This window comes from Cibotium barometz, chromosome 18 (genome assembly GCF_041138505.1).
Source record: "Cibotium barometz isolate CiBa-2024 chromosome 18, ASM4113850v1, whole genome shotgun sequence".
Lineage (NCBI taxonomy): Eukaryota > Viridiplantae > Streptophyta > Polypodiopsida > Cyatheales > Cibotiaceae > Cibotium > Cibotium barometz.
Genome location: NC_141063.1, coordinates 13,432,790 through 13,457,839, shown reverse-complemented (window position 1 = coordinate 13,457,839; position 25,050 = coordinate 13,432,790). Strand labels below are relative to the sequence as shown.

Here is a 25,050-nt window from a genome sequence, read left to right as displayed (position 1 = left end):
TGGGTTTAAAAAGAGGATACAAGTTTGAGCCCAACATCTCGTTAAATCTACCCTCAAGCTTGGCACACTCCACTCTTTCTAATCTTTGAGATACATGTCAATATTAGTGCGAACTTTGCAAATGAAGTTTGATGTACCCTACGATCCATGCCTTTTTTTAATCACATCTTTGTAATGGAAAGACTTAGTGTTGCTGCAAGAAGCTCAAAATTAGCATTTAAATTTTCCAAAACAAATATTTTCAAGAGGTGTTTTTCTTTAAAGGTATGACAGTTTGTATTTTTTATGCTATTAAAAGTGAATATCCTCTCCTTCCCTCGACCCGAGTCTCTCTCTCTCTCTCTCTCTCACACACACACACACACACACACACACACACAAATGTGCACGTAGGTACACGCACATACAAACTCATTCCGTGGAGTTTATGTAGGCTTTGGTGCACTCCAAGTAGGCAAACTTCTTTGTTATACCAAGAGAAACTTTTTTTTTGGTGAGTTTTGATACTTGTCTTGGCTTTCAAGAAATTAAAGCTATACTTTTTATTTTTTTTAAAAGTGGGGAATTAAAGGTGTACTTTTGGGATGAGTATACACACATGCATTACAAAGGGGGAGATTCAATAGCACTACTCCTATATCATCATAAATTACAACACAAAACTTCCTCTCGTTTCTTCTTCCAAATACACAGAACCAACAACGCTTGCCATGCCCACTGATTGCTAAACATGACAAGGCTGACATCCGCCCCCATTGAAGTAAGTCGATCAAATCCCTACCCTTACCCTAATTTGCTGCAGATCGATTCGAGCTACTCTGTTTTCTCTGACTTTTTCTTCTCCTCACTCAGGACGAGAACATGCCGGCTGTTCCTCCTCCTTCTGCTGATTACTCCGACGGGATCGAGCAAATGGATGGTAAGCTCAGCTTTCCTGTCTGCGATTTCCACTGTTCTTTGTCTACCATTTTCTTGCTTTTCGCCGTTTCAGCTCCATTTCTGAGTTACCCTCCCCCTTCTGAAACATCAGTACAAGCGGAGGCAATGCCCACTGTTGAGAATCAGCAGGTCGAGGATCCCCTCCAGGGAAAGTTTACGTGGACGATCGATGGCTTCTCAAAGCTCAATTCCAGGAAGCTTTATTCCGAAACTTTCATCGTTGGTGGTTACAAATGGTGAGCTGCAAGTTTAGGTTACAGTTCCATTCATGGAGACCATATGCAGCGGGGAAACCCTCATTCCGTAGGGTCTCAAAACTAATGCTTTCTCGGTTGAAGTTTACTCTATGGAGATCATGTGCAGGCGCATCCTGATTTTCCCCAAGGGCAACAATGTGGATCACTTGTCGATGTATCTCGATGTGGCTGACTCTGCAGTTTTGCCATATGGTTGGAGCAGATTTGCGCATTTCAGTCTGGCTGTCGTCAATCAAATGGACCCCAAGCTCAGCCTTAGGAAAGGTAACTCCATTCAGTCTTGCATGCTTTACAATTGAGCTGGGTTGCAAGTAACCAACAGTAAGCAGTATCATCTTTCAGGTTTTCTTATCCTAGTTGCCAATTGGCAACCTGAATTTAGCCATGCATCATGCATTTGTTGTAATCGTAGTTAGCTATCAATTGGCAACCTCAGTCTTTCATACAATTGTTTTTTGTTTACTAGGGTTTTAATGTGCAAACAATGCGTGCTGCCAATGGTACACCATGCATTTTGTGCTCGTTTGCCATCTATGCAAGGGTGCATGTTGTGCTCATTAGCGGCGCTGGGCAAGCCTGAAGGGATCTTAGTTTGATTAAACTTTTCTTTCTGATCTGTCAATTGGCAACATGGTTTATTATGCCTTTGGTGCTTGTATCAGATACTCAGCATCAATTTACAGCAAGGGAAAGCGATTGGGGTTTCACATCCTTCATGTCCCTGCATGATCTCTATGACTTGTCTCGGTGTTACCTAGTGAATGACATGTTAGTAGTAGAAGCAGATGTTAGTGTTAGGAAGATGGCGGATTACTGGGCTTACGATTCCAAAAAGGAGACAGGCTTTGTAGGGTTGAAGAATCAAGGGGCCACCTGTTATATGAACTCTCTTCTGCAAACTTTGTACCATATCCCTTATTTCCGAAAGGTGGCTGCCCTTTAGCCTCCTGGATCCTCTCATTTATGTCATCAATTTCCACCTAGATTGTCAGTTTTTAGGCAATAGCATTTGCCCCGACAAGTATTAATTGCACATTGTTTGGACAGGCAGTGTACCATATGCCTACTACTGAGAATGATGTACCTTCAAACAGTATTCCACTGGCTCTCCAGAGTTTGTTTTACAAAATTCAGTACAGTGATACAAGTGTTGCAACTAAAGACCTTACAAAGTCTTTTGGTTGGGACACATATGATTCTTTTATGCAACATGATGTACAGGAGCTGAATCGTGTTCTTTGTGAGAAACTTGAAGATAAAATGAAGGTATAAAATCTTTTCCATGCTCACATCACACTTTTCAATGGAGTAAGAAGCCTGTAGATGCTCATTTTCTTCATGCCTGTGTCTTACCAGGGGACAGCAGTGGAAGGTACGATTCAGCAGCTTTTCGAAGGGCATAACATGAATTACATTGAGTGTATCAATGTTGATTACAAGTCGACTCGTAAAGAGTCATACTATGGTATGTGAACCGTTCCATGTTTATGCTTGTAGAACCCTTTATATGTTCTTTTGTATTTGTGTGTTGCAGCCAAGAAGATATCTAATGGTTTTTAAGATGCCGCCAGATTTGCAATTGGATGTCAAAGGCTGCAAAGATGTGTATGCTTCATTTGACAAATATGTGGAGGTGGAGAGGTTGGAGGGTGACAATAAGTATCATGCAGAGCAGTATGGTTTACAGGTGGATGACTGATTCACCTTCAATTCAAAACCTACTGTTTTTTTCAATCATGCTTCTAATTTGAAGCTTGCTTTTGCCATTCTTTTGTAGGATGCCAAGAAAGGAGTTCTTTTTATTGACTTCCCACCAGTACTCCAATTGCAGTTGAAGCGATTCGAATATGATTTTGCACGGGATATCATGGTCAAGGTTGGTCCTAATACTATTATCGTCTTCACTTTTGTCTGTATTAGCATGGATATCAACAGCTTTTATTGTACACCTTCTAGCTATGGTGTGTGGGGATACAAAAATGTGTTTGCATTTTATTTATGTACTGTGCTGTAATGGCTTCGGCAAAGGATTATAAACAGCCGGATGGTCTATGGAGCATGTCCAAGTCATTGTCCCTGGTTCTGGGTTCAAGAATTGCAGAGCTCAGCCCTAGTGTAAGGACCATCGCCTTCTTATCTTGAACTTGTGAAGCTGCTTAGAAACTGGCCCTAGTTGTTGGCTCTTTTTAAACGAGCTAGACTGTCTTTCCTTGTGAGGTGCAAAATCTTTTTTAGATGTAGGGATGGTGTGCGTTGCACATTCATGACTTGTTGGGTCATGCATAACCACTTGAAATGTCCTATCTTGAGCTTTCATGTCCCCTAGTTCTCATTATTTTTCTCCACAAAAGACTTACATGTTGGTAGCTTGACCTTCTCTTAGTCCATAATTTTACTTTATTTACTCATTCATATTATATCCCCTCCTACTCATGATTAGCTTGGTAGCTTGACCTTCTCTTAGTCCATAATTTTACTTTATTTGCTCATTCATATCGTATCCCCACCTACTCATGATTAGCTTGGTAGCTTGACCTTCTCTTAGTCCACAATTTTATTTCTCATTCATATTATATCCCCTCCTACTCATGATGATTTCTTTTGGTTTACCTTGATTTGAAGAGAATGCCTTGGATGGCTCTACTTGGTATTACTCACCATGTGTGGGTTACTAACTACGTGTCATGCCAATTCCTTGATACAGATTGCTTCCATGTACAAAGATGTCACCTTCCATGAAAGTTCGTACACAAGCCACGCACAAACTCATTAATGCTGATAGTTGCACCTTGTTGGTTGGCTGACATCGTGGCACCACCCATGTTGTGTGGGTGCTACTCACATTGTGTTCCACCTTGTTTGTAAAAATAAATAAGATGTAAGAAAATATGACGGGCGTTTGCACAGAAGCAATAGAATCTTCACAAGACAAAGAACTGGATGCAAGAGAGCTGAAGAACAATACTGAATTACTATTGCAAACTGAATTACAGATTGATGGCGTCTGCCCACCCGTGTGCTCTGGCAAAGAGCTTTGATGGCAATCTAGGTAGACTCTGAACGGAGGATGTCATGCACTATTAAGGGTGCACAACGTAGTGAAGTAGGATGCCTGATGATCACAATATTGACTCTGGAGGTTGTCGAACTTGTCTATATATTGTACCCAATGTTGTTCATATGGTAGTTTGCCACCCTATGATTGGTTTAAATGGACTGAACCGACCAGATCACCAAACGAGGACCGTATTTGACTAAACCGAAGATTGTAGGTCTTGGCACTGCTCCCAAGCTTATCTGAGGTTGTTTGGGCGTCCGTTCAGGCCTTGCAACCCAAGGACTAGGTGTCTCGAGAAGATCTCCTTCTACCAACAGTGCGGTCAATCGATCCGCACTTACATGCGTCCTACTTGGCATGATGCCAAGTAAAATGCATAAGCTATCTCCTAACCATCTGGCCACATATAGCCAATATCCAGTGTATAAACTGAGAATTGTCGGGTGCTCACACAACGGTTATTCCTCATATAGGGGTTCTTACAATATAGAGTAACTTGTCACCCACATGATGACAATTATGAGGGTGGAGCATTGATTCCCAATGCAAAATCACAACCAAGGGACTTGTACACAAGCAAGGGGCTGCAAAGAGGTGGTCTCAAGTGATTTATTCTTGTCCTTTATTGCTAGCCATAGAAAACCAAGCAAGTAGACAACCAAAGAGAAGAAATGTCTTCTCAGCAATCAATAACTGAGGACTCAACCATTGGCTGAAATCTATCATCACCCTTGATCTTTTAAGAGACGGAAGGTAGGGGGTCTAGATAAAGTCCTCTAAATAGGTAGAACAAATCTTTTTGGGAATACGACAATTGTATCATTGCTTTGGCGATCCACTTTTAGGGGTATTCTTCATTCTGAAATGCACACGTGCTGCATGCTCATAATTTGATCATGTTGATTTTTCTTCCTACTGGCCAAATTCCTGTCTAGCATTAAGGCCATAATATAGCTCACAAAGATGAGGGTGCATGCCCCAACAAACAAGATAAATAGTTGAAAATTTGAAGTCAAGTTTGCTGAAAATGTCAATGAGATGGACTAGATGTATAGTGCAAGCAATATGCCTCAATGTAACCGACAAGATGATTAAGGTGTGAAGAGGTTGGAACTCTTTGAAACGAAAGGTTGAGAGAAAAGAAGGCTAATTTTGAGCCGTTCATTGTGGCAAGGGAAGGGGGGGTGCCCCTCATATCTATTGGTAGGTGACCTAGTATGGACATCCTAAGTTGGCCCACTTGGCCTTTTCATACCACGTGGACATATTTGAACAAGAAGGTGCAAGTCCTGGAGTGGAAACTGGTCCCATGTGAGCCTAGTCCGGGACGAGTGAGCCAGGGTTCCATTCTGTGTGTTCGAGGTCAGGTGTGCATTGTCCTGCACATGGAGCAGTGCCAGTCCGTGCTGTGAGTCTCCCTTTGGAATAATGTCAGATGATATGAGGATCTGGTCTGTGACCAGGTGCCGGACATCTGTGTAGGCATGTAGGTTGCATGTAAAGAAGGGGCCAGCCCATAGGGACTACCCCAGATCAGAGATTAGAGCCTTAGCAGTGGGCAGGGGGCAGCTTAGAGCCACCCCAAGGGGCCAGGAAGGCCCCATGCTGAGCTGACCAGCCCTAGTGTGGGTAGGCTGTCGGCCAGCTCTATGGGGCCTGGCCAGGCAGCTGACATGGCTATAAGCCCTACCGAGCAGGTCGGCCAGGTGTGGGGGGCAGTCCCACACTCATGCGCTGTGCTGCCCAGCAGCCTGGGCACTGCCCCAACCATGCGCAGATTTGGCCAGCCACTTCTGTGGTGCGAAACCAGTTAATTGCATAGTTTGGCTATTTTCCCCAGTTGTGAGCATATTTGCTGCCTCCAGTAATCTGGCCGACTAGGTTAGAGAAAGGTATAAAAGCCCAGCCAAGAAAACGATTCATTCATCTCATATTTCACAACGGGTGGACGTGTTCCAAGGGCCAGGACAGCCAAGGGAGTGATCCAACCAAGGTGAACATTGCAGGTCAAGATTTCAGTCTTTATTTTCAGATTTTTATCATTCTAATAAAGCAAATACACCATTCATGGTGAGGACGCTACAAGGGTATTGGGGACCTGTGTCCTCTTCTCCCCTTCTCCCTCTCTCCCTCTCTCTCTATTTTTCTGCACATCCACTTCAGTTTCGTGCGTTATATTCGTCGTGAAAGATTGCTGAATTCTGAGCATTGAAGTTACCGATTTGACCACGAAGCTTCCGCATGTTACATGTTTGCACATTACAACTTAGTAATAACAGATAATCAATTAAATTCAAAGGCTTCGTGCTTACACTTGCCACCTTCAAACCTATGTGAAACCACCTGTGAGTCCGGAACGGGAGCATGCACGTGCAACCTTGGGACTTCGAGGCGTCTCTAGGGCGTGTGGATGTTTCACAAGAAATAAAATCCAAGCAAAGTCCACACTGAAAGCAGTTTCATGTGCACAAGTCATTTCCCTTGCAACAAGCAAACACGAGTCACAACATATATCACATATAACAGATTGTAAAGCTTTGTATCAAATAATTGTCATGAGAGGAGTTGGGCTGTTGACAATATGGACTTTTACTTTTTGACTTGTGAAGTTAAGTAGGAATTCAATCTTAGTTCTGATCGCTGACAAAAAAATCTATTTATCCTCACTAAGGAATATCAATTATGCAATTGACATTTTGCTTGACCATGATTGTTACAAGCATTACGTTGTGGGTCAAACCTGAAATGCTGGCTGCTTGTCCTGAATAGGCTTCTTAAAGTTTTCTTGTGCAGTTTTGCTTGCTTGCTTGCACAACTTTTGGCTCCACTAGAGTTCGGTGCTAATGAAGCGTTTTGCTTTTGAACTCATAGATTAATGATCGGTACGAGTTCCCATTGCAACTTGACTTGGATAGAGACAATGGCCGATTTTTAGCACCAGAAGCTGATCGAAGTGTCCGTAACCTGTATACGCTGCATAGGTGGGGACTCTCATGTGAGTGTTTGTAGTAAAATCTGCTCCATACTTAATCTAACTCTGCTATTTGTTGTAACAGTGTGCTGGTTCATAGTGGCGGGGTTCATGGGGGCCATTATTATGCCTACATCAGACCGACACTCTCAGAGCAATGGTACGCAATAATCCTTTTGATAGGTGTACAATTTCCTTGAAATTAAATTGCAGTTGCCTTGTTAAATTGCACATGTACTGCATTTTCTTGAAATTAAATTGTACGTGTCTTGGATTTCTCTAAGGATGGGTATATGACATTGATGTAACATGTCTACTTGTAAGGTATCAGTCTTGATAATGCATAATACTTACAATTTCAGTGGTCTCCTTTGCTTGAAAGGAATTTTAACTGTAAAGCTTTTGTTTGTGCATCTCGGACTTGGCAGGTACAAATTTGATGATGAACGTGTGACAAAAGAAGATGTAAAACGGGCATTGGAGGAGCAATATGGTGGAGAGGAGGAAGTAAGCTTGTCTTTATTCTTCGTACCATTTTATTAAACTGCAAATTCTAGCTTTCATAAACAGGTGGTGGACAATAGTTTCAAAAAAGGAACCTTTGTGTTTTATCTGGTATTGCCCAGCTACCTCAAATGAATCCAGGGTACAACAACGCACCTTTCAGATTCACAAAGTATTCGAATGCCTACATGCTTGTATATGTCAGAGAGTCAGACAAGGAAAAGGTCATATGCAATGTGGATCAGAAGGACATTGCCGAACATCTGAGGGTACGTTTCTTGTAGCTTCCACATGCCACTTTCTGTACAGGCTATATGGTTTTGCATGACCTTTATCTTGATTCATGCACTTAGTCGAATTGAGCTTTTTGGCCAGGTGAGATTGAAGAAGGAGCAGGAAGAGAAAGAAAGGAAACGGAAAGAGAAAGCAGAAGCACATCTGTATACAATCATCAAGGTGGTCAACTTTCTGTATGTACCATAAAGTTGTTGTAATATTATTTTGTTCGTTGGATGAAGTTGCTTATGGTGCTCCTTCACGTTCCAGGTAGCTTGTGATGATGACCTTGCTAATCAAATAGGAAAAGACATCTTCTTTGACCTAGTTGATCATGACAAGGTCCGAGGCTTTCGGATACAAAAGCAGACACCCTTCAAAGCATTCAAGGTATGCTGAGATATGGGAGACGTGTTAAGTGTTTGCTTTACTTAGTGTGTGTCTGTGAATGTGTTGCACCTCTCTCTTTGCAGCAAGAGATAGCCAAGGAGTTGAACATTCCTGTGGAATTCCAACGGTTTTGGATCTGGGCAAAGCGGCAAAATCATACCTTTCGTCCAAATAGACCTATGACAGAAGCAGAAGAATCTCAGTCTGTAAGAGCTCTTAGCCAGAGATGCTTGTGTTGCTGTAATGAGCATGCAGACTTATTGATCTTGAATTGCAGGTAGGGTTTTTAAAGGAGAGTTCAAACAAGGCTTACAACCCAGATTTGAAGCTTTTTCTGGAAATCAATCGAGACAAGGTATTGTAGTCTTGTTTTTTTGTCACAATTCAAAATTGTTATTCCTCACTTTGTGATCAAAATAAGTAGTTTGCTTAGGTGTTGGTTGTTTGTTACCTTATCGTAGCAGGATCAAGGAATTCTTCGAAGTTTACCTGACAGATCAAAAGAGGATATCTTACTTTTCTTCAAGCTCTACGATCCCATCAAGGAAGAACTGCGGTAACTCTTCCACTTGCTAGATGAAGTTGCTTGAGTCGATGGCTGGCTACAAAATTTAATGAGCCCTGTTGTCCCCAAATGCTTGCAGCTATGTGGGGAGAACTTTTGTGAAGGCTGGAGGTAGGCCTTGGGAGATTCTGGAGAAGTTGAATGAATTAGCTGGATTCTCTCTGGATGATGAGATCGAACTCTATGAGGTTTGTTTTGATGGCTGGTCTTTGCTTTGTGTCATGTATTCTTGTTGCTCTTCTTGGGGAATGTGCACTGAAAAACCTCCTGTCTGAGGTGTTTATCACACACCACAGATAACAGTGGAGTTTAAAGCTCCTCTCTAATAGTGAGCCCAATTCATGGATGGCTTGTACTCACACATGAAATGGATGCTGCCCAAAATAGTGTCAGTTGCTGCAGACAGTGCAGCTATAGAAGTGGTTGGTCAGATCAAACATTGAAGCTGGAGCTCCAAGCCTTGCACCTCCATTGAAGTCTTCATTACTCTACCCAGAAAAGCATTAGACTGGCTGCAAGGTGCTGTAGGTTTTGTTGAAACAATGAAGGTGGATGTTACATGTGCTATGTTGCGGACGCTTTAATGATGAATAAATCATGCGTTTAAACTAAATTTGGTAGAGATTAAGTGAAAAGATGAGATTAAGAAAACACTCGATAGGGTCCCAATCACCAGATCAAACCTTGAATGCTTGCGTTTTGCTTCGATGTGTCCAGTTGCGTGAATGAATCCCCCAATCACCTTTTATATAGGGGCAGGGCTACTCTAGTTGGCTGGTCGACCAACATTTTGTTGAATTGTTCACGTTGCCATTCTCAACCTCTTTGATCAAATAACCCCTTTTTCTTATTGCTAATTAAAAAAATCGTTATGCAGTTACATTTATATGAATTTAGCTCTAAAAAGTGAATGTGAATATGCCCTACACCCATGTCTTGCATTAAAATAATATTAATGCTTTTTATATTGTGTTTTTTTGCACACTTAAATTTGGACAGCCAGAAATGGGCTGCCTGGGCCCAAACTAAGCCTTTGTTCACATGCTTTTTGATGGGCCTTTACCACGTGGGTTGCAAGCAGCCTGTGCCATGTGGGCTGCCCATGCTGTCCACTTTGTTCATAACCGGTTCAACCCTGCAGGTGACTGCAAATGCCCAGACATTGGGTATTCAGCCTGACGCTTGGTAACATAATTTAGACGCAACTATACCTGGTGCCCGGGTGTTGGCCTAATAAGCGTCTTGGACGTTTCTACAAAGAATAATTCAAGTGGGTTGCGTAATTATGCGGCTCATCAAAAAGGCAACTGACGGTGTACTGTTGTCCAGTAATGTCTATTTGGCACCCTAGTACATCGGGTGCACGTGACACTGGAAATGGTCTTTGGCTCAAGAGTACTACATGATGTGTTGGCTTACCTGGCAAAAACACCGGACGACTTCCTTCATGTGGAGTCCACTGGCAGTTCAAAGAACCCCCCTTTCAACTCACAGCTATTGGTGTTCAGATTGTGTCTGGAAGTTTGGGATTCAGGACAGTCCTGTGTAGCTTGTGTATCTCATGGAAACTGAACCATCCGTCTCCTTGTGGTGGCAGTCTCCTCCTGAGAGGAATCCTATGTCTTCTTGTCTTTGCTTTCAGACCAGTTCTTCCCAGACTTCTAAGCCTGTGCAGTGTGAATTGGTGGCTGGTCGTGTGAACTGTAAGACTGCCACCAACTGCCCAAATACTAAAAGTCATGTGCTAGGGCCAAACAAAATTGATTGTTGGTGGCCTGCCGCCTAAGTCATGTGCTAGTGCCAAACAAAATTGATTGTTGGTGCCCTCTATCTGATCCAAGCATTTGTGTCTGAAGGTTGTCTTTCGAAAAGGCCATTTCCACATCCTGTCCAATCAGGTTGTTAGTCTTGACAAAATCTATTTGAAATCACTGAAGCTCTGGTTGCACTCTGCTGCTCTGCTGGACACCCTGATCTGAAGTGTGGAGCACAGATGGATGCTTTCAAGGCTGGTGGACTGCTGCTGGTCCACTGGAATTGCAAATGACAAATGTAATTGGCATCGGTGCTGGCTGGCCCCTTGCTGTTGGTTGGCCAGTAGAAGAGTTCTTGGTCATCTTAGGACCAACCAGAGATTCTGGCCATCTAGGGAGGAAAGGCCAATAAGGGGGTCTGGATGTGAGGGAACTCCGATCGCCACTTCTAGTTCTGGCAGTCCAGCAGCCTTATTAGGTCTTCAGCAAGAGGTAGCAACTAGTGGACTGCCCATGTCTCCAGCCTCAGTTTAGTGCATGGGGAGGCAGCAGCCAGCAGTTTGTAACTGTTTCTACCTCTGCTTTTATCTGACCATGGAAACAGGCAATGGTTCGTTGTATTAAGCAGTTGCTTTTAGGTTATCTCGTGCTCTCCAAAACCCCAAAAAATTATTTCTCTTTTTTCAACCAGAGGATGTTAATAATGGGGGGTCTTCTGAGGATTTGTTGCAGCTAGTATTTTCTTGGTAACAAATTGTCTTCATGTGTGTGCCTAGGAGATCAAGTTTGATCCAAATGTGATGTGCGAACACATAGAGAAGAATGCAACTTTCAGAGCTTGTCAGGTAAAAGGTTGATTGTTAAGTTAGGCACAACATATAGGTTGCTTTTGTGAAGGTTGTTTGTAGGAAGTAGAGGTTACAGATTAATCTGTGAGAAAGGGCTTTGCTGGCTTGAACTTCTTTTTGTTGACGTCTTCCTGAAATTGTGCTGATATGTGATGCAGCTGGAAGATGGTGACATTATTTGTTTTCAAAAGGCCCCTACGTTGGAAGTAATGGATCAGTGCCGCTTTCCAGATGTTCCATCATTTTTGGAGTACGTTCACAATAGGCAGGTATTGTTCAGCAACTCTGTGTGCGTGTGTGTTTCCTGCATTGGCAGAAAATGGTGCCTGGAAATCATTTTGGCCTTCTATACTTGAGGCCTTCTGTGCATTTTTTCTAATGAGGATCCTGTGTGATTGAGCGTCAATAGTGCATGCATAATTATGGTCGCTTCAATATGGAGTTTTGATACTACTCAGTCCATGATTGGTATGATTTGAGGGCATGCAGGCATAAAACCAAACAGTCACCAGATCACTAAGTCACGCTTTAGGAATTTCACTTAGAGCCCCAAACTCTTCTTGGTCTTGAAGACATCAGGCTGGGACAGTGAGGCACCTGCTGGATGGATCAATTCTGCTTTAATTTGAGATCGCTATGCATTATTGCAATGTTTTTTGAGTTGTTCTTTTTTTTGAATTTGATGCTATTGAAGCTCGTTCATTTCCGGCGATTGGAGGCACCCAAAGAGGAAGGATTTTTCCTAGAGTTGTAAGCATTTTCGCCCCAACAATTGAGTATATAATGGTTGTTTTTCCAAGCCTTAATACATTTATTTTCTAACTATACAATTTTTTCTCAAAATCAGATCAAAGCTGCACACTTATGATGATGTCGTCGAGAGGGTTGCTGCTGAGTTGGGTGTTGAAGATTCTTCAAAGATTAGACTGACTGCACACAATTGCTACTCGCAACTGCCAAAGCCACAACCAATCAAGTACCGGGGTGTTGACCGCTTGAGTGATATGCTTGTGCATTACACACAGGTTGCTTTTTAACGAGGGTATGACTAATTTGGGGTTGCTTTGTGCCGAGGTCTAAGATATAAGTATACTTATCAGGTTTCAGATATCTTGTACTTTGAAGTGCTGGACATTCCCTTACCTGAGCTACAAGGCCTCAAAACCTTGAAAATTGCTTTCCACAACAATCGCACTGAAGAGGTATCGGTGGAAATGCTTTTGATGTTGGACGGTTGCAAAGAAAAAGATGTTCCTAAGCCTTATTGATACATGTTGTGAAATCTGCGTTTTGCAAGCAGGTTTCTGTGCATAGTATACGACTTCCAAAGCATAGTACCATTGGTGATGTTATCAACGAGCTTAAAGGAAAGGTAGGGGTATTTTTAGCTCTGATTTACATGGGAACCTGCATGGCTGCAGCTGTCTTGCTTATATATTTGCTCAGCTGGACTATGCCCGGAGTTAGTGCTGGATTGGATGTTTCTATCATTTTTCTGCACTTGTGTAAAAGTGGCACTGTTTGGCAGAAAGACTCTCACCGATTAACTATGTTTTGATATGAATATTTGCTTTGAAAGGTAGAATTGTCGAATCCAAAAGCAGAGCTTCGGATTCTGGAGGTTTTCTATCACAAGATCTACAAGGTGAGAGAGAAGGGAGGATTTTTTTTAGCAAGTGAAACTTCTAGCTTTTGTGTTCCAGAATCAGTCTTCACAGAGGGATCCATGGTGGAGATCCCCCCGCCCACTAGGGACGGAGGGAGAGATCTCCTGTTTTCTCACCTGTGCAGGGCGCGCGGGGAGGGGGGGGGGGTGGAGAGGGGAGTTACTGTTAGGGCCCTCAATTCAGACAAATTGAAAATTGTGTGGGGTTTTACAGGTCTTTTCTTTGAATGAGAAGATTGAGAATATAAATGATCAGTACTGGACATTACGAGCAGAAGAGGTGTGTAGCTATTCCCATCAACACCAAGGGCTAAGGCATGTGTTGATGATCTGCTTTTTTTTTTTGGGGGGGGGGGGGGAGGTATATTCTTATGGTGTTTTTTTACGTAAATGAGCAGATTCCAGAGGAGGAGAGGCAGCTTGGTCTTACCAGTAGCAGGATTATACATGTGTATCACTTTACACGGGATGCAACACAAAACCATACGGTACCCTCAGTAAGGCTGTGATATGCCTAACTTGGCTGTGGTTGTGAAGTTTAAACACTGGTAGTTTCTTCATTAATTGTGTGCTCACACTGCACAGGTACAAAACTTTGGAGAGCCTTTCTTCTTAGTTGTGCGTGAGGATGAGACACTGGCAAGTGTTAAGGAGCGTATCAAGAAGAAGCTGCAAGTATCGGAAGAAGAGTTCTCGAAGGTTATTTACCATTTTTTTTCATGCAATTTTCTTCTTTAATACTGAGTGCTACATTCTAGGTCTATCTTGCTTGGGTACACCATCTTAAAAGAAAAAATCGGACTTTACAATCAAGACTTGCTCCTTCATTAAATTTTCTTAGGTAATGCTGAGCATCACATTCTAGGTCTATCTTGGTGTCAACTTGAAAGCAATAGCTCCTAATTTTGTTCTCTTTTCCTCTGTGCAGTGGAAGTTCGCGTTCCTTTCTTTAGGGCGCCCGGAATATCTTAAAGACAATGATATTGTAGCCTGCCGTTTCTCGGTTTGTTTTGCAGTTGTCTTTTGTATCACTCTTCTGCACTTCACTCAAAAACACTGCCCATGCTAGCTGGATTCTTAAGTTCCAAGTTGTAAAATGTAGAAAGTCACTTGTGGTTGCAGCCATGTACTCTATGGGTACTGAGAGTCTGTGTGATCATGAACCATAAGCAAGCTGTTTGGTTACATCATGCATCTAGCTTAGACCATGCATATGTATAAACATCTCCTATGTTGGATGTGACTGAACAGAAAAGGGATACTTATGGTGCTTGGGAGCACTACCTTGGATTGGAGCACACTGACAATGCACCTAAGAGATCTCACCAGGCTAATCAGGTTTGCCATCAAATTGGTAACTACATGTCTCCTCCTTAGGTATCAGCTGTCTCAGAGTTTATGCTTTGTGCAGAGCCGACACACATATGACAAACCAGTGAGAATCTATAATTGATTGGAGCTGAAGTTTTGTTTGTGGCTATGCCATGAAGATCAGCTTTGCAGATCTCAAAGCAGTTAGGTGATTCCTACGGTGGTGATAACAAGGTCATGGCTCCGCCGCAGGTTGCCATGACAGTTGTGGGGGTCTCCCTTTTCGATTCCAGCATTGAAATGTGGAAGCATGCTGCATCTTCTTCCTTCCTCTTAGTCGGATGCACATTCTATCTTCCCAACGAAAGCCTTCTATACAGACCCATCATTTAGGAGTATAATTACATATATCTGATAAAAATCAGGCTTTGGAAGATAATACTTACTCTGTTGACATCACAGCACTGGCTTTTTGAAGCAAGTGATCTTATCAGCAGCTATTCAAAAGTAGTTGCGTTTTGTAGATTCCTTAGGTTTTGGTATATTTTCCCATCTGAAAATGGTGGGTTTGAGACAGTAGTATATGTAATAACTCTCAAAAGCCAGTTTTGATGGCTTCAGAGGATCTGTAATATCTGCCACTCAACTGGCACGGAGGTAAAATTAAGTACCTTTGTAAAATATGTTGCCACATGATGACATTTTCCTGCCATTTTTTGAGCATGTATCATGTTATTGTGCAAGTTAATGGAAGCTGCTTGTTCTTGTTCCTGTTGTTCACAATCATTTGTATGTTTCTGATGCTTGTAATCAAGTGGACTTGTTGGTGTGTGCATATAGCTAGTCACCTAGGACTAAAGCTTCATGGTGCTATAGCTGTGGTTGAAGAAGAAATACCAAGATGTCCTAGGTAGCTGTGATCAGATATGAGGCACAAACATCTGATCCTTTGCTTTTGAAGGGTCAATGATTTGTGTCCAAGGTCACGGATTGGCGAGCCATTTTTGTGATTGCTTTGGGAACAGGTGCGATATATCATCTGCAGATGGTCTACATCACCATTTTCATGCTTGTATTGGCCATTTATGAGGCCCTGCATTGGCATATCTTAGCAGATATTATTCAGCAATTTTCTACCATTTTAAAGGTATTTTTCAGCATTTATATAGTATTTTATGTTACTGTGCTGCTGTCGGCCTGCTACAGCTGGCCGACCAGCATAATGGGGGAGTATATAAGGGCTGACCCCCCTCTCCCCCAGTTCATCTCATTTTTCAGCATTCACTTGAGGTCATTAGCAGTTGCTACTGCTTCTTACCATTGTACAACACCTACGGGCTTCCCTTGTGCTCAGTATTCAGCAATAAACATCAGTTTCCAGCATTTATAGGTCTTGTACCTGGGTCTACATCTGTGTTTTCTATTTGCTTCACTTTCTTTCATGGTATCAGAGAAAAATGCTGACCTGTGAGCATAAGAGAGTTGCGTTTTTTGTTTTGGAGCAGAGGCTTCGATAGTTTGTTGTGTTTTCTGCACATTTCAGCGTAGAAGGTGCTGTGTTTTCTTCCGGGAGCAGAGGCTTCCTCAAGATTGCTGCGTTTTCTTCATCCGACACTTGGGACTGTTGTATTTCTGAATTTTCAGCAAAGATTGCTGATTTTTATGTTGGCTGGATTACTGAAGCCCTCTTCTAGGTGCTGAGGACAAGGATCTACATCTTGGAGAGATCTTCCTTCTTTCTCTTCTTTCAGTTTCCCACCCTCCCTTCCTTTCTTCTCTCTGTGCACAGCTTGAGAGGAGGACTTGCTGATTTTTTTAAGCCCCTTTTTTTAGAGAAGGTTTCTTGTCAGAGGACATGGCTTCACGAGGTTTCTGTACTGCTGCTCCTCCTACACCATCACAGCTTGGATCCCATACTCCCGCCGCTCCACAGGTGGTTCCTATTCCCAATCTTTCCTCTCTGAGTTTCTCTCATCCAGGTCTTGCTCCCACTCTTGCTCGCATACCATCCTACAATCCTCCCCAAGTCAGTGACTCCATGAAGCTTACAACAAGCAACTATCATACTTGGTCTTTCTACAGTACAGTTGTTGCTGGAAGGAGCCGGTGTGTGCATGGCTATCTCCACACTTCACTTGGTGGACCCTACTTTGAGAAGCATATTGGATGCTCAGGCTCGTCTTATTATCATCCATTGCATGACTCCATCTATACAGGCACAGTCTGTCTCTTCTTGGAGTAATGCTCATCAGATGTGGACAGAGATCCAGAGGAGGTATGGGAGAATTTCGACAGTGAGGATTGCCAAATTGGAGTCGGATCTAGAGAATCTTACAATCAATGAGTTAGATAACTTGATTGAGAAGATTAGAGAGTTCAGCCGTATCAAGCTACAGCTTGAGAAGTACGGGAGCACCATCAACAATCCCATCCATAAACTTCTTGGCAAGTTGTTGCTTCCTTTGACTCTTTCAGGGATAATATTTATTTCCGTGAGGAAGTGGTGGAAAAGAGAACTCCAACAACAACAACAAAAACAAAGGCAAATGCAAGGGTAAACAGGATTCTAAGGAATCCAAGGACAAAAGCAATGAATGTGATTATTGTAGGTCATATTGAGGCTCGTTGCTTTGCTTGTCGTGATGATTCTTGAGTAGCCAAAGCCAAGTATAAAGCCCAGGATGCTTCTAAAGCATCTGACAAGGACAACACCAAAGATAAAGGCAAAGTTTCAGAGGAGGGATTTGCCAAAGTTGCATACATGACAGTCAGATTCATCCACTTCTTCACAGGATTCATTCCTCGTGATCACATATATGACTTCTCCTGAAGAGGTTAGTGACACACCTAAAGTGGTGGAATGGGTTGGTGATAGTGGTGCTTCTGCCAACATGAACAATCAGGCCCATATCTTGGAGGACTATCAGACTCTCTCCTCTTTAGTTCATATCAACGACAACTCTTCGTTTCCTGTCACTGGTGTTGATAATGTTTCTTTGGGTTCTTTTGCCACCTTACATGATATTTTACATGTACCACGGATTTCTAAAAATTTATTTTCAGTATACAAAGCTTCTTAGAAGGGACTTGGTGTGTACTTTGATGATGAGGTCATCGAAGTAATTGACAGGAAGACTCTCTCGGTTGTTGCCAATTGAGTCCATGATGGGGGTCTCTACAAGATCACCAATTTTTCTTCCCAGATCCCTCACACTGATTCCCATATTCATTACCTTTTCTCCCCCTTGATGGCTTTGGTTTTTGAGGTAGATTTTCTCTGTGGCATTCTCGCTTCGGTCATGTACCCATTGCTGCCTTACAAAAGTTCCATTCTAAGAAGGTTGTCAGCGGACTACCTCAGCTCAGGTCTCTCACACATTTGCTCATCATGCATGATGGGCAAGCATCATCGAGATGCATTTCCAGAGGAGGCCACTCATTGAGCAACCTGAAGACCGGAGCTTGTACATGCAATCTTGCAGGACCTATGGAGGTTGAGTCTATTGGTGGGGCTTGATATTTTCTTCTTCACCGCGATGGTGGAAAATCAGTCTGGGGGTAGAGCTTCATTCCTTTTGGACTGATAATGGTGGCGAGTTTGTACCATTTGATGACTTCCTTGCTTTGAAGGGCATTCACCTGACAGACTACAGTTCCGTACACTCCTCAGCAGAATGGCATTGTGGAACGGAAGAACTGGACCGTCAAAGAGATGCCTTGTGCTTTGTTGCATCATGCAGGTCTCCCTCTTGCTTTATGTGGTGAAGCTGTGGCTACCTTAGTTTATCTCATTAACCGCTCTCTCACAAAAGCGGTTGAGGGGATGACTCCAAAGGAGGCTTTTACAGGCCACAAGCCTTCTGTTTCTCATCTTCAAGTTTTCGGTTGTGTTTCTTATGTGCATGTCCCAGACAAGAAAAAAGCCACTCTTGCCTCGAAGTCAAAGAGGATGATCTTCATAGGCTATAGTTTGAGATTCGAAGGGTACCGCTTTTGGGGTCCGGAGGTTGATGACATCATCATTTTTCGTGATGCTCAGTTTGATGAGAGCTTGTTTGGCATTGATTCCTCTCCACCTGATGCATCATTCGACTTTCTGGATGATCCATTCCCGGCAAATGCTAGTGATCTTTTACCTCTTCCGTGTCCAGCTCCTCCTTCCCCTGTTGCAACCTCGGTGCCAGCTACTCCTTCACAGTCACCTGTTCCTGTTGCATCAGCTTCTGCAGCTCCCAGTGCCTTTACGAGTCCTACTTTGACTCTGGGATTATCCTCACCATTGCTTGTTTCATCACCACTTCCAGCAGCATCGGATGAGTCCTCTATTGCAGCTAGATCTTCTTCTTCACGCTTTGAGAGGAATGCTGGCCTACCTCGGTGGGTTCAACAACCCTTTAGAGATTCTTGTCTCACTGATGCATAGCTCCATAACGAGATCTCTACCATCACCCCTGGACCTCGCCATTCATCTCGGGCTTTCCCATCTCATCACACAGTGAATTATGCTCTCATGAGTTCTCTCCAAGAGATCGATGAGCGTGAGAGTCCAGAGGAGGCTCTTTCACAGCCGCAGTGGCAACAAGCCATGGAAGCAAAGATGGTCTCTATTGAGAGGAATAACACTTGGTCTTTGGTGCCACGGCCTTTACATCGTCGTGTTATTGGTGTGAAATGGATTTTCAAAGTCAAGTTTCATGTAGACGGTACTTTGGACAAGTACAAAGCCCGCCTAGAGGGCAGGTGAAGACTGATGAGACATTTGCTCCTACAGCCAGCCACCATCAGGATTGTTTTGGCTCTGGTTGCACGCTTCAGATGGCCCATGTTCCAGATGGATGTGAAATCCGCTTTTCTAAATAGAGATTTAGAGGAGGAAGTTTACGTTGAGAAGCCTCCTGGTTTTGTGACTCAGGGACAAGACACCCATGTGTATCTTTTACAGAAGGCTCTTTATGGTCTCAAACAGGCACCCCATGCCTGGTATCAGAAGATTGATGCCTTCTTGTTATCTCTTGGCTTTGAGAGGGCATATGCTGACATCAATCTCTATGTGCTTCTTTTTGATGGAGATATTTGTTTCATTGTTTTGTATGTTGATGACCTCATTCTTTCTGGCTCAGAAATTGGGTTGGTCACACAGGTTCAGTCCAAGCTTTCAGAGACATTTGAGATGACTGATCTTGGCCTTCTACATTATTTTCTTGGGCTGGAGGTTTGGCAGAAAGATGACTGTATCTTCATTTCTCAGCAGAAGTATGTGAAGAAGCTCCTCTCACTTTATGGGTTGTCAGATTGTACACCTCTTTCTTGTCCGATGGATCCCAATGCCAAGTTATCCAAGGAAGATGGTACACCCTTGGTGGATTCCACGGAATATCGGCAGATTGTTGGCTCATTGCTTTACCTTGCCAACACCCGTCCATACATCTCCTATGCTATGAGTGTCCTCAGCCAGTTCTCATCAATTGCTCGAAGGTCTTATTGGTAGGTTGATTTCTTCGTTGTTATCTTCGAGGTACTTCAGATTATGGCATCACCTACTCTTGTGGTGCTGATTTGGTTGGCTTCGCCGATTCTGATTGGGCAAGCTGTATTGATACTCGGAGGTCTACATCTTGATATTGCTTCATGCTTGGTTCTGGGTAGGTTTCTTGGAAGTCTCAAAAGCAGAGGACTGTTTCTGCTTCTTCCACTGAGGTTGAGTATAAATCCTACCTTCTCTCCTCCATTGAGGCACTTTGGATTCATTAGATTCTGGAGCATTTGTGTTGTGCCGACACTTCCCTGGTTACTATTTTCTCGGATTCTCAGAGTGCTATTGCTCTAGCACAGAATCCTCATATACGGGGATGATCCAAGCATATTGAAGTGCACTATCATTTTGTATGCGACTGGATCGGGTTGGGACTTCTTCGACTGGCCTACTGTTCTACCAAGGACAATGTGGTTTATCTCTTCACCAAACCACTTCCAAGAGCTTCTATGGAGGTATTACTTCAGTGTTGGTGTTGAAGAGGAGGTGTTGGATTATATCATCTCTAGATGGTCTACATCACCATTTTCATGCTTGTATTGGCCATTTATGAGGCCCTGCATTGGCATATCTTAGCAGATATTATTCAGCGTTCTTAAAACATTTTTAGGTATTTTTCAGCATATATATAGTATTTTATGCTATTGTACTGTTGTCGGCCTACTACAGTTGGCCGACCAGCATATGGGGGAGTATATAAGGGTTGACCCCCCTTTTCCCTAGTTCATCTCATTTTTCACCATTCACTTGAGATCATTAGCAGATGCTACTGCTTCTTACCATTGTACAACGCCTATGGGCTTCCCTTGTGCTCAGTATTTAGCAATAAACATTAGTTTCCAGCATTTACAGGTCTTGTACTTGGGCCTACATTTGTTTTCTATTTGCTTCACTTTCTTTCACACCCCCCCCAAAAAAAATAAAAATAAAAAATAAAAAAATTATCTTCCATCTTTATTATGTTCACCTTCATCATTATCCTGATCATTTTCACCTTCATCATCATCATCGTCGTCATCTCATCCATGTCCTTTTCCTTCCTTTCTTTTTTCCTCCTCATTCCTCATTTTTTTTTTGGGGTGGAAAAGTAAAATATATAGTAGTCTCTCCCAAAAAAGCAACGCCACCAAGAGCAATTTACAATAAATCAGAGATCACCAAGCATAGCTCATTGTTTTGACATAGCTAGACAATATCAATACATACAATAAAAGGCCAGTGACAAAAACCACACAAAAGAGCGATAGTTCCAAAAAACTACAATTCTAGGGCTCTACAGAAAGTTGTCATAAAGGAGTGAGGTGGCCATATATCCTCCAAGGATACATGTTTGGTGTGGTTTGACAGTTCTTCCAAGGCCTCACTCTCCTTCTAGCTAAAGAAAAGGGGTGGGCTTGTCATAAGTAACTTAAGCATCAGCTCAATATCTTCATATTTACAAAAGAGCAATGTCTAAACATATGTCAAAGCAAAAGTTCCTTATCAACTTTATACCCATTCCATAGGAAGGTATTCATCTTCAAAGGTAGTTTCATTCCTACATTTGGACAACTAAGTTTCATTTCCCCATTTTAGGTTCCATACCTTATTGAGGGAATCATCAACCCTCCCTCCACCACTGATCAACTTTAAGTATAGATTAGTAGTCTTGGGTTTATCAACAGGGACTCCATGAGGCAAGAATCAGTCCTTAATCCAATTGTCATCTCTCCTTGAAGTATTAATTTCCTAAGTATTTGCTTTCTCCAGGCCAAGGATAACAGAATTTTCTGTATTGTAGATGACTCTCACTTGATGTTGGAATTAGGGTTGCAGGAATGCACACACAACTTCAAGAAGATGAGGAAGCTTGAGCACAACACAGTAGTGTATTATGAGTGCCAAAAATGAAAGATTACAAGCCCTAGAAGATAATGGGCGTATATACAATGCACGGGGGAAAAAACCTCCTAGTGAGGGAAAAAGTGCCCCGGCGGTCCTAAGTGTGTTCACACACATCACTACTATAATATGGTAACAAATCCCCCCTGGAGTGATGCGGTGAACAAGAGCTAGCACTCATGTATAGGGAAGTGTCTAGCTATGTGGACGAATCCACAAAAGGGAGTAAGCCCAAAGCTTTGCGAAAAGCTTCGAACTTCTCACGAGGCAGAGCCTTTGTGAAAAGGTCTGCAAGGTTATCCTGTGTTGGCACATAAGCCAAACTGATCTCTCCTGCAGAGAGTCTCTCCCTGACATAATGGTAGTGCACCTCAATGTGCTTCGTACGAGCATGGAACACTGGGTTCCGCGCAACTGCCAATGCGCTCTGACTGTCAGTGAAGATGGTGGTGGCAGATGGCTGCCCAACACCCAAATCAGCCATAAGGCGTCTGAGCCACACACACTCAACCGTAGCTGTGAAAGCTGCCCTGTACTCAGCTTCACAACTAGAAGTGGCCACAGTAGGCTGCTTCTTGCTCAACCATGATATGCATGAGCTTCCAAGCATGAAGCAAAAACCACTCGTGGACACGCGTGTGTCATAACAACCAGCCCAGTCAGAATCTGAAAAAGCATGTAAATCTGGCGGCAATGATCCCCCCTTGGGATAAAACAACCCAAGATGCCGAGTACCACTCAAATAGCGAAAGATACGCTTCACTGCCTGCCAATGCTTAATGCCTGGGCTATGCATAAATCTGCTCACCTGTGAGACTGCAAACTGAATGTCTGGCCTCGTAATGCATACATAAATGAGGCAACCAACAGCTGTTTGATAGAGTGTGACATCAAAGTGATCTCCAGCATCATGAAGACTCAACTTCAAACCTGTCTCCATTGGAGTAGCAATAGGCTTGCAGTCTTCAAGGCCAAATCTCCGCAACAATGTTTCAATATACTTTGTCTGACACAAAGCAATACCTCCATCACACTGCTTAAATTGTATCCCCAAATAATGATGCAAATGCCCCAAATCTGACATCTCAAAAGAGGCATTCAAATCAGCCTTAAAATCAGCAATATGACTCTCATTTGGTCCTGTGAGCAGCATGTCATCGACATAGAGAGCAATGATTAGATGTACACCATCCACACGTTTAACATACAAAGTGCTTTCTGTTGGACTATTCTGAAACCCATGTGCAGTCAAATATGCATGTATTTTTTCATACCAAGCTCGTGGAGCTTGCTTTAAACCATATAAAGCCTTTTTTAACCTGCACACTTTGTTTTCCTGCCCTCTTTGAACAAAACCACGAGGCTGCGATACATACACCTCCTCATGCAAATCTCCATTTAAGAACGCAGTCTTTATGTCCAGCTGATGTACATTCCAACCATTATGAGCTGCTAATGCACAGATGCTACGAACAGTGGTCATACGACATGTGGGAGCAAAAGTCTCATCAAAATCAATGCCCTTCTCTTGAGCATAACCTTTTGCAACAAGCCTAGCCTTATGGCGATCCACTGTGCCATCAGGCTTACGCTTCAATTTGTAAACCCACTTAGTGCCAATGGCCTTCTTGCCAGGGGGCAAGTCACATAAAGACCATGTACCATTCTTCATAATAGCATCGTATTCTGCTTGCATAGCAGCCATCCAATTTTCTGAACTTTGTGCCTCATCAAATGAAACAGGCTCACTTTCATCGCACATACTAGAAACAGCCAATGCATAACAATCTGATGCATAAGAGGCACCATGAGAGCCAGAACGAGTGCGACTAGACAAAGGGGCATCCAACTTGCTGTCACGCAAAGTCTGCACCAGCCATCTAGGCATATTCCTAGAGCCCTCAATCTCTTGTCTCTCATCCTCAAGTGCATCATGCACATCTGCATCAGATATAGGCTGATCTGTGCCATCATTTAAAACCTGCATAGGCTGAAAAACTGCCTCATGAGGTATTGCACTTGACTGTGCACCACTGAAAAGAGGCAACAATGTATCATAGACATCACGTGAGCTGATATCTGTCTCCTTAGTACATGAAACCAAGGGCTGAACTGCATCTTCCACAAATACAACATCACGGCTAACCAAAATGCGCTTTGTCTGTGGATGATACAAACGATAGCCTTTGCTCTCAGCACTATATCCAACAAAAATACATTTGACAGCTTTGTCATCCAATTTTCTGCGATGTTGCACAGGCACTAATGCATATGCCAGGCAACCAAAAACACGTAAATGGCCAACAGATGGCTTGCGGCTATGCCAAGCCTCATATGGAGTGACAACCTGTAATGCTTTGGTGGGACACCTGTTTAGTACATAAGTGGCACACATGACAGCCTCAAGCCAAAAACCATGTGGTAGACTTTGACTCTTAACCATACATCTTGCCATTTCCATGAGAGACCTGTTTTTTCTCTCAGCCACACCATTTTGCTGTGGTGTATACGGCACTGTACATTGGTGTTTTATCCCACGCTCAGCCAGAAATGCATTAAATTCTGAAGACATATACTCCCCCCCTCGATCTGAACGGAGGGTGCCCATCTTACTTTCTGACACATTTTCAGCCATAACCAAAAACTGTTTGAAGCACAAAAACACTTCGGACTTTGCCTTCAAAGGATATACCCATGCATGCCTGGTAAAATCATCAATGAAAGTCACGAAGTAAAGGTAGTTTCCAAATGATGGAGTTTGCATGGGACCACAAACATCACTGTGAACAAGCTGCAATCTGCGTTCAGCTCTCACTGATCCATCTTTGGGAAAGGAAGCACGCTGCATTTTACCCAATATGCAGCCCTCACAAACATGCTTGACAGGTGCCTCAAGCTTAGGCAAAGAAGACACCATTTCAGATTTCTGCAGGCGCAGCAAACTTGCAAAATTCAGATGACCAAAACGTGCATGCCACAGTTTTGCATTTGAAATAGCCTGCGTATCCATAATAGCACATGCTGAATCCTCTACACATTTGCCATCCATATTGAGCTTATACAGCCCTCGACATAGTGAACCAGATGCTACAATGAT

The 25,050-nt window shown here is 42.9% G+C and overlaps 1 protein-coding gene across 4 annotated transcripts; it reads left to right on the top strand.

The window, feature by feature from the left end:
- The first annotated feature begins 604 nt into the window (after window positions 1-604).
- LOC147628963 (ubiquitin C-terminal hydrolase 13-like) lies at window positions 605-15,308 on the top strand. Of its 4 annotated transcripts, none has more exons than XM_086812138.1 (32): window positions 605-760; window positions 853-919; window positions 1,031-1,175; window positions 1,303-1,460; window positions 1,859-2,124; window positions 2,244-2,462; window positions 2,553-2,661; window positions 2,768-2,883; window positions 2,974-3,072; window positions 7,126-7,235; window positions 7,311-7,385; window positions 7,654-7,732; window positions 7,852-7,998; window positions 8,105-8,185; window positions 8,276-8,395; window positions 8,479-8,601; window positions 8,673-8,750; window positions 8,857-8,951; window positions 9,040-9,148; window positions 11,491-11,559; window positions 11,721-11,831; window positions 12,257-12,312; window positions 12,410-12,587; window positions 12,663-12,764; window positions 12,863-12,934; window positions 13,142-13,207; window positions 13,443-13,508; window positions 13,627-13,725; window positions 13,814-13,927; window positions 14,157-14,231; window positions 14,480-14,566; window positions 14,640-15,308. In XM_086812138.1, exons 1-32 carry the CDS (start codon window positions 731-733, stop codon window positions 14,679-14,681), a joined length of 3,363 nt encoding a protein of 1,120 aa, XP_086668264.1. In that variant the 5' UTR covers window positions 605-730; the 3' UTR covers window positions 14,682-15,308. The 4 variants fall into 4 exon arrangements, with proteins under 4 accessions (XP_086668264.1, XP_086668267.1, XP_086668265.1 ...); XM_086812141.1 differs by having other exon boundaries at window positions 606-760; window positions 8,860-8,951; window positions 13,627-13,716; XM_086812139.1 differs by having other exon boundaries at window positions 606-760; window positions 8,860-8,951.
- Window positions 15,309-25,050: the final 9,742 nt, after the last annotated feature.

Bases quoted from the DNA above. Each gene is read 5' to 3' on its own strand.
- LOC147628963 (XM_086812138.1), top strand. From the start codon at position 731: ATGACAAGGCTGACATCCGCCCCCATTGAA. The intron at 12,588-12,662 runs GTTGCTTTTTAA...TATACTTATCAG, and splicing joins TGCTTGTGCATTACACACAG to GTTTCAGATATCTTGTACTT. The intron at 13,509-13,626 runs GTGTGTAGCTAT...GTAAATGAGCAG, and splicing joins GGACATTACGAGCAGAAGAG to ATTCCAGAGGAGGAGAGGCA.